The 9598-nt window shown below is 46.9% G+C and overlaps 1 protein-coding gene and 1 long non-coding RNA gene across 2 annotated transcripts in view; one reads left to right on the top strand and one right to left on the bottom strand.

The window, feature by feature from the left end:
* Positions 1 to 847: 847 nt before the first annotated feature.
* LOC147596379 (uncharacterized) lies at positions 848 to 7143 on the bottom strand. Its single transcript, XR_015261443.1, has 3 exons — positions 7035 to 7143; positions 2757 to 2918; positions 848 to 1348 (listed from the first exon to the last, which is right to left on the bottom strand). It is a non-coding gene; the product is annotated as an uncharacterized LOC147596379 (long non-coding RNA).
* Positions 6897 to 9598, top strand: part of LVRN (laeverin) — a 37803-nt gene continuing 35101 nt past the window's right edge. Inside the window, exon 1 of the mRNA XM_086770592.1 lies at positions 6897 to 7609. Coding sequence (XP_086626718.1) covers positions 7005 to 7609 — 605 coding nt within the window. The 5' untranslated portion in view covers positions 6897 to 7004. The remainder of the gene's footprint in view (positions 7610 to 9598) is intronic.

The following is a 9598-nucleotide window of genomic DNA, read 5'->3' as shown; positions in this document are numbered from 1 at the left end:
TGAGTTGTCTGCCTAAACAAGTTCTCAGGGCCTAACCCCTAGGTTAGTACCACACTAAAGTGAGCTGAGAGAATAGAGTGGTGGACAAAAGGGATGAATAAAACACAGAGTGATTATTTTTGACCAGTGCTTTTTCATCCTTTACAGAATCCATGCTGTTCTTACATATCAGCATAGAGTAGAAATTAATCTGATGGAGTAAGAGGGATACATATGTCTAAACAAATACAAGACAACAAAGGTAATACTCTTTCTTCAATGTAGGTGAGATGTCTCCACCTTTGCCTGTGCAATTTTCGGGGGAAATGTGTGCTGAACACGCTTTTATCTAATCCATGTAAAACAGAGGTGCCCCAGCTTCATGTGACTTTCAAATATGTTATCTCCAGTTTGACCAAGATGCAGAGAAAGCAATGGGAGTATTAGCAAAATATGAGTGATGCTACTTTACACAGTTGTCTCCAAAAATTTCCTGCAGTAGAAGGCCAGTGATGGTGCCGCTTTTTGCCAGCTCTGGAATTACTTTCTTGCCTTCTATGATTCATGCCAAGATCATCCTGCGTTTTTATAATTTCACTTTCCTTGTTACTCATTCCTCTGCATTTTGAAATGTCTTGATTTATGGAAAAATACCCTATTGAGGCTCAAGCTAGCTACAAATTCAAGATGCTGCTGAGATGTGAAGCTCTCTATGCTGAGATTAATCTTTGTGCATCAACCACAGCAGGAAAAAAAGCCTTTGCTGTGAAGTGTCTGTTTATAACCTCTGAGATGCCATCAGCTGAAGCAGAGTATGGAACAGTAGCTATCTGAAAGGGAAAGAGAACACTTTGTAATATTACAGAAATAAATGCTAGGAGTTCACCTTTTATTGGCACAGGCACTGTTTTGAACACATGGTGAGAGAAGAAGTCATGCAATGAGGGACTGAGGGAATATTAAACGAGTAGGTTGAGGGAATGCTTGAAAAGGGTAATCAAAACCAGGAGGATTTGATACTTCAGGAAAGGAAACACTACAAAGCATAGACTGTTCATTCTGGACATCATTTGGAACGTCCATATAATGGGCGTGGGGTTAGCAATGAAAACTGAGCTTGCTTGAAAAGCTTCCAATAGCTTCCCAAGAGGTCCCCAGAATAAAAGTTATTTTAAAATTCCTCTTTGTAAGTGAGCCCGTGATAATCCTGGAATAGTTATGTTGGACATCTGCTTGGGCTTTGAGGTTTATCTCTCCTCTGGGTCAGCTTCAGGGGGTAGGACACGGATCTTGTGGAATTCAGGTTTTAAGTTCTGGTTAAAATTGCAGTTGTGCTTGTAGGGTTACTTCATTCCCATTGGGAGTGACCCTAGGGAAGAAAACAAGATCTATTCATAATGTTACGGGCAAGAATTGAAAATGTGTGCATATGTCCGGTTGTTGTCCACTATCGTTCTTGTGCAAGAGCCCTTTCTTTTGCCACAGTAGTGGATACTCCCCTGGAAAGGCTTCCATCCATTTTCTTCATTTTGCTGTGTACTTCTCTGCATCTAGGCCTTACAGTGATGCTGTTGAGACAGGATGTGATCCCCTCCTTTTCCCAAACAATAAGGAAATATATGATTTGTGCAGTGGTCCTTCCAGAACCAGGTGAGACTGAGGTAAGGCCAAGAGTGGTGTGTGATTCTAGCAATAAATCCTTGAAAAAGACAGAGATGTAGTGGCATTCTGGTATTTAAAGATGGATGTGACACTGAGTATGATACCAGAGCAGTAAAGGAAGTATAGCAAACCAAAGAGGTCCCTCAAGATACGAATGAAACCAGTTTGGGACAGCTGTGGGAAAAGTGCCTTAAGGACTAAAATTCACCAGAAATACAGCAGACGTTTTTCTCTCCAAGTAACTGAGTGGATTATCCCAGAAGTCACTAGCTGACAATTGAAGAAATAATATACTGGTATGTGATGTAGACAAGCCATAAGAGAAGGATAGGTGGCTTATCCAGTTTGTCATTGAACAGCTTCTCTTTCTTCATGCCAAGTCCAAGAATGCAATTTTCTGAAACCTGTCCGACTGTCTCACTGCATGAAGTTCAGTCACCACAGATCATACCAAAGGTTTGCCAGGTGGTGGAGTGGGAAGAAGCCTGGGTCATCCCTCCTTCTGAGGGGCCAGCACTACAAAACCATACTCTCCCCCAATGTCAGCATGGAACTGCTCATAGCCTGAAGCTTTGAACACTTTGCCAGAACATATTTGCTTCTTCCTTGGTATTTGCTTTGGTTTATCTGCCTGCTAGGCTTCTTTCTCTTCTTGCCTTGCAGCTAGATTTACTAATTTCAGAGTGAAGAAAGTGGCTAGCAGCCCATTTAATTTCTTTACTTTACTGACATCGTTCTTTCTGTTTACAGAACAAACTAATAACATACGTTGCATGCACCCAAACTTTCTTAGGTTGAACTTAACTTAGTCTTTAGCCACTTCTTTTTTTTTTTTTTTTGGTGTGGGGACTCTGCTTCTGTCACCCCTGTAGCAGACATCAAGAATTTGGGATTCTCCTTTTTGTGACATGTCTCTCTATCCCTCATAGAGATTTGATAAATTGATGCTGTAGATAGATTGATTACAAATGGCACAAGTTCCCCATCTTGAATTTCTAGTAAAACTGTAGCATTCCTGCAGCTAGACCCTAATCATCAGACACTATCCCTTGAGTAAACTACTGATACAGCCTGCTGTCTTCTAAGCCCTGTGGTTTCCTACCATTTCTCCTCACCTTGCCATCAGCTGGGAGTCATCTTCTCACTGATCTTCCTATCACCATGTCCATCATCCTCAGAAGCGCATCCTGACTGTGTTCTCCTAATGCTTTCCCAGTATCATCTCAGAAACCACCACAGCACACGCAGGTGTCATGGATCAGCCTGCAGTCACAGATCTGCAAAAAAAGAAAGATTAGAAATATTTCCCCAACTCTGTTATTGTCACTGAGTTATCCTCAAAGGCATCTACTATAGCATTAGTGCTGCAAGAACCTGTGGCTTTTTTAACTACAGCTTTTAAAACAGAGACAAAGGCACGAAGCAGTTTTTTAATTAAAAGCAGGAGCCACTCAGAGGCTGATCCACATATTTTATTCTGTTACCATCTTTTCTGCACCAAAGACAGGTTCTAGTAGCCAGCAGTCTTATTGTTTAACAGACGTTAGTTCTAGGTGAGAACTTTATTCCTATCCTATTGCAAGCAGAAACATCCCGTTTCTATATCCTATTCTATGTCACATTCTCTGTAGGAAACCAATTTGTACAGCACCACAGGGTACCTCTCCTCCCCACGTCTATCCACACAAAAGAATTATATTTTGTAATTCATGCATTTTGAAACAATTCCATGACTTCTGTCACATATAGGTTTTCTTGTGCCATGTTGCATGCCACTAAGTACAGAGATCTGCCAAAAATATTGAAACTATTTGCCAGCCAATCATACAGGCTCCAGCAGAGATCTTCCTCTTCTTTGTCTGAATGGTTCAGACAAGATTAGGGATCAGACAAGATTAGATTTAGGGTTTGTGAGAGCAAACGTGGCAAGCAGGAACAGAGAACTGCAATGGGATTGCAGGCTGCCCTAAGACAAGAATGCTGAACAGCCACGGTGCTCTGAATGCAAGAACAACATACTGAAGGGTTAAACTGGAGACCTGTTATATTCCATTTATAAATCAGGCTCAAGCCTTAGTGTGTTTCTGCCAAAGGTCTGACAGAAAGAGGCCCTGGAAAACAGGCTCTCTAGAGTCTGCAGGGATATGCAGAGCTCTGGCCAATTTGATCACAAGTTGACACGTAGCCACATTCTGCAGTGAAGCACAGGTTTGTTGTACTGATAAAGACTCAAGGAGTGCTTTGTGAACTTCTTCAAGAAGTGTATCTTGCAAAATATAATACCCAGATTCTGAGGATAAAGACTACCTGTAAGCTTTAAAGCTGTTGAAGTCTTGGGTGTTTAGTTCCCTGCCAGCATGTGAATTCATACCAGTAATCTTCAGGTGCCCTGTAGTCTGATTGGTTTAATGAAGATTTTAACAGCAAAAAAAAAACGGTGAGAAAGCAATTGTCCTTATTTCTCAGTAGTTATGGAAAAATCAGCACATCACAATTTTCAGCAAACATCTTGGTTTATAAGCTAAGAGGATAGATTTAAAAACAATCTTTCGGCATCTGAAGTTTTTGTTTTGGTTTGGGGTTTTTTTTGGTGATGATGATGATGATGACGATGATGAGCCAATGGTGCTTGCTGTAGATGTGCAATAGTAATGCTCTGTTGCAATGCTAACTGTCTGCACAGAAGAAGCAGGCAGTTTCCTAGGACAGTGGGGCCAGAAAGGTTAAGTTGAGACATACAGATAGGGTGTCCCAAAAGGAGAGGACCTATAAAGCAAAGCAGTTAGTACAGAGGACCCGGTTCTCAAAGGGCATGCATTTCCAGGGAATGAACTTCAGAATAGCTGGGCCTCTTTCTTCTAGTGTCCTGGACTGAATACCTATCAGTGGCTGGAGCGCATGAGGTGCACCAGAAGACAGGTTTAAAAGTCCTGACAAAGACTGAGCATTGCCCACTGTTCTGGACAGCCAGGCTGGCTGTTACCTGCCTAGTGCAGAGAAAGAGATTATTTCCACCAGAAACAGCCATTGCTCTCTCTTCTGCTATCCTCCTCATAGCAACACGAGAACAAGCAGCATGCTCTAAGGTTCTGCTTATTTCCCGTTCAGCTCCCTGTGCGGCTCTACGGCTGAAGTAAGCTTCGTGAAACATTTCCTGTACTTGGCTGTTGCAATCTCAGGCTTGCATACCATCCAAGAGCCCTACTTGCAACAAAAGCAGATGAAACGAGAGGAGATACATGTCCTTCATCCAACTCCGTGAGTCCAACTCCATGGGGGAGAAATGGTTCACAGTATCTCAATATGTCATTCCTTCAGACTTTAACTTGCTATTCCTCCTAGAGCGCTGATAAATCTCAGTATGACTAGCACTCCAGGGACAAATACCACATTCCTGGTTCATTTCAGTGAAGCTTCCAGAAAAATACCAAGCATACGAAAGCTTGTAAAACACTTAATAAATAGGGCCAACCACTTTGAAAACGCCACCATTCATCATATTAAGCAATATCAATCTACTGACGTTTAATGCCATTTAAAAAAAATCCACTTGCAAGCTATTTCTGGTCAAATGTTTGCTCACTTTCATACCGTCTCACCAGGCACAAGCCTGAAAATGTTGGCATATTTGGCGAAAAGCTGATACTTACTCAAGTTGTTTTTAAGTGCAGTAACAACCAGAAAACATTAAATTTCACAAATGAGAAAGTCAAATGCTGTCTGGAACATGCTGCAAATGATTCATGCACTCACTCATCCTTTTTTTATTAAATCCTTAAATACTTTTTTTCAAAACTTCATTCCAATTAAGAGTGCATTGTTACAGTTTTTTTTTTCTTGCTAAGCAAACTGGTGAAAACACGATACACTTCTTTCCCACATATCCTCAGTTGCAAGACTTGGTTTGTCAGTCCTATTGATTGCCTGCCATAGCTTAGAAGCCAACTGACAGAGTTACCATACAAAAAAAAAATCACTGATAAACTGTTCAGTGGCTCGGAGCTATTCCCTAGGCCTGCAGCAGCCAGCCCTGCTGTGCCCAGCGTGAGGAAAGTAATAGCTGCGCTCTGTACAGGACCATGGGAAAGGTATCTCAACTAACAAATAAATTAGCAGGTGGGATAACCTTTAGTGTTAGGTCATTGAGGAGAATTTACTTTAGCCAGCTTAGCCTTAACTCTGCTGACGGAATAGGCTGTCATACCTAATCCAACGCCTCGGTTTTGCAAACAGAGCTGCTTGGTGGTGACAGTGGCTGTTGTGCGAACCACAAGCCCAAGGGAATTGACTTGGGTTCAAAACAATGAGAGGGTGGGGGGCAGGGGGGTGAATTAAAAAAAAAAAAAAAGGAGTGGGAAAAATCTGTTTATAACCCAGATTAAAAAATGTCCAAGGCAATGGCACACAAGGGCCACTGTTCTTGGCTGCGGCTCCTGTTAACGCATGGCTCACCGCAACTTAAAACTTTTGACAGAGCAAAACCAAGAGGCAAGTTTTACACGGTGACAAAGGTTTAATTCTGCAATCTCGCTGGCAATCTGGCCTCAACTCGGCAAACCCCTTAAGTATGTGTCGAACTGGGAACACGGGATTAATCCCAATGATCGGAACGGGGTCAGGTACGTACGTACAGCGTGGAGGTGTTTATCATGCTTACCAGCGGAACGACTGAAGGAGGTCGATTTATCAAACACTCACTTCGGTCGCGCTTTTTCTTTATGTACCGAAGATTTTCCAGACTGGGTGCCTCTCTCCCAAATCTTTCATGCTGATTTCCCTCCAGAGCCGATCCGCTCTAACTGCAACACTCGGCACACTTCAAGCGCCGAACCCCCATTTTCCCAATCCTTTCCTTGGCCATTCCTTTCGGCGGGGAAAAAGTACGAACACCTGCGGGTTCCGGGGTTTTGCTCCGGCCCGACGGCCGCTCCCGGGGCACCGGGGCTCTCGGCAGCTCCCAAGCCACCGCCCCGCTCCCGGGCCCGGTCCCGGCCCGGACCCTCCCGCCTGTGCAACGCCGTCTGTCCGGGCGGGGCCGCCTGTCCGGGCGTGGCCGTCTGTTCGGGCGGCGCCGTTATCACTCATCCCCGGGGGGTCCTCGGGCACCCCCTCCAGCATCATCGCCCACGCCCGCCGCCGGCTGCGCCCAGCGGATTTTGGGAACCGCCGCTCAGCTGCCTGCCGTCGCCTCTCCCCCCGGCAGGCCGCTTGCTTAAGCAGGCGGGAAGTGGGGTCCTCCCGGTTGCCCCCCCCCCCGGGAGCCTGGGAGGGAGGGTGGGCACCCATCTCCCCCAGCCCGCGTTCCCGCCCTCGCCCGCGCGGACTGCCCGGCGCCGCCGCCCCGCGAGCTCGGCGCGGCGGGAATGGGTGCGCGCGGCGGCGGCGGGCTGTACCTGGGGCGGGGGGCGGGCGCCCTGCTGTCCGCGCTGCTGCTGGCGCTGCTGGCCGCGCTGCTGGCGCTCGCCGCCCTCTACGGACGCTGCCGGCAGGAGGCGCCGCCGCCGCCTCCGCCACCTAGCGCCTCGCCCGCCGGCCCCGCCGCCTCGCCGGGCCCCGCTGCCGCCGGCGGAGGCTCCGTCCGCCGCCTGCCCCGTCACCTCCTGCCGCTCCACTACGACTTGGAGCTGTGGCCGCGGGTGCGGCCGGGGCAGGCGGGGCCCTTCGCCTTCAGCGGGCGGGTGAACATCACGGTGCACTGCCGGCAGGACACGGACGTGGCGGTGCTGCACAGCTCCGGGCTGCTCAGCCAGGGGGCCGCCGCCGTGCGCGGTCCCTTGTCCGACGCGGGCGCCGCCGTGGAGGTGGCGGGGCTGCGGCAGGACGCTGCGGGCGAGGTGGCGGTGCTGGAGCTGCGCGGCTGGCTGCGGGCCGGGCGCCGCTACGTGCTGCAGCTGGGCTTCCAGGGCCAGCTGGAGGAGGACCTCGACGGGCTCTTCCTCACCCGCTACACCGACCAGGGACGGAGCAGGTGGGTAGGTCGCCCGTGGGGCGGCGGCGTCTCCGCGGGCGGTGTTTGAGGGGATAGCGGGGCAGGGCGGCCCTTGCGGGAGCAGCTCCTCGCCACCCGCGCCCCTTCCCCGGGTGAACCGCACGGGCTGCACAGACGGCTTGTCAGAAACGCGGGTCCGTGCTCGGCGGCGGTGGCTCTCCTCCCCAGAGAGCATCGGCTTAGGTGACCCTGGCTTTCCCGTGGCAGCTGGCTGGCTCCCGGTGGTTTGCAAGGACCCTGCTGAGATGGCCAGCCGAGACCTCCTCCTCTGCGGAGGAGCTGCTTCTCGGGCGGGCTTCCTGCGGGTCTGTCAGACGGGAGGTCTGGCTTTGACAGAGGAAAGAGAGGGTCTGTCTCAACGGCTCAATGAACGTTTTCTGGAGAATTTCAAGTCTCTCCGTGCCTTCAACTGGCAGCGAGGGCTCAGACAATACCTCCACCTGGTTCCTGGGAGCCGCAGCCCCGCTCAGAGTCTTCGTCCTGGCCTCACACGTCTCCGTGTAGCACTGACAGCTCCTCACCTCCTCCACCTGTGTCTGCGGGGAGCATGTCCTTACCTAGAACCTGGGATTCCCGGGCGTGAGTTCAGAGGCGCAGACTACGTGCGGTTTCGGAAGCATGGTGGAGTAGGATGGGTGGCCGCTTTAGACAGCTGGACTTCGTAGGTGCTGTCGCACATGGAGTTGTTTGGCTGTCATCAAACAACCAGCGATTTCCTTAGCGAGTGCTATGAGGATGCTTTCCTTTTTATTTTCTTTCGAACTGCAGAATCAGTACAGAGGCTGTGAGAGCTTACCAATGAGTCAATCATCTAAAACATATTTTCACCCTCAAAAAGATGCTTGCTTATTTATTCTTTCATTGGGAATCTTCTCAGGGCGAATTGCATTATGAACTTCTGGATGTGGGACTTAAAAGATTGTGATTCAAATAGTTCCAGAGGAAGACAAGTTACTCAAAATAGGTGTTTAAAGAAGAGGCAGATAAATTGCTTATTTTAAAGTTATTTCATTTGTAATAATTAGAAATGTAGTGAACTGCTAAGGATCAGCCACCAGTGAGTCAGAAGAATAACTAGTGTTAAAATTCAAGTGTTGGCTCTCAGCCTGTCGATGAGTCCATTAAAATAAAGTGTATCTCAGCAGTGCATAGGCTTCTTGTTCAAGCACGTAATGTTCAGTTAGCCAGGTGATACGCAAGATCCATGCACGCAAGTCCCTGTATGAGTAGCAATAATAAGAAACCACAAAATAAAGTTAATTGTTTTTATTGAAATGGAGAAGGACTGTGTGGTTTTTCTACAACAATGAGTTGGCTTTTCAGCTGCCAGCTGTTACGTAAATCTTTACCAATACCATTGTCGGACAAATCTGGAAAATTTAACTTATATAGACTTTTTTTTTTTAAGAGCAAGGAGATAAGTTGGTTAGCCTTAGAGAAAAATGCAGGATAGTAGTACATACTTTTAGGGAATATGTTCTGTTTTTCTTTAGTTGCTATTTCTTCGTTCACTGATGGTAATTCACAGGATTATTTGTGCAACTTTTGAGTTGAGGAAAATCTAGAACACTCGGTTTAATTTACATAATTTTTAAAAATCCAAGTAAGTAAGGAAGGAACAAACACTTAAATACTTCATATTGTATAAGTGTGCTTTCTGATGCTATGTGAATTCAATCAATTCCTATCTATGAAACACTGAATTAAACGATGACATTTTTTGATTCAGACTGTAAAATTCAGAGGATCTGGAAAAAAAAAAAGCTATTGTCACGTTCTGCCACGGTAGAAAATATAAAAAAAATAAAAGTTTTAAAAACATTATTGTGCATAGTTTGATTTCCAGTTCTTTAAAGGATTTGTGACAATTGTTCCATTTGATTCTTAGCTCATCATGAAGCACTAAGGAAATATGAGACTGCAGTCTGGTTAAAGAGATGCCAGTGGTGTTCAGACATGGAAATAAAC

This window comes from Chlamydotis macqueenii, chromosome Z (assembly GCF_036417535.1).
Source record: "Chlamydotis macqueenii isolate bChlMac1 chromosome Z, bChlMac1.mat, whole genome shotgun sequence".
Lineage (NCBI taxonomy): Eukaryota > Metazoa > Chordata > Aves > Otidiformes > Otididae > Chlamydotis > Chlamydotis macqueenii.
Note: the sequence above shows the minus strand (reverse complement) of the source record. Positions and strands in the feature narration are given on the sequence as shown.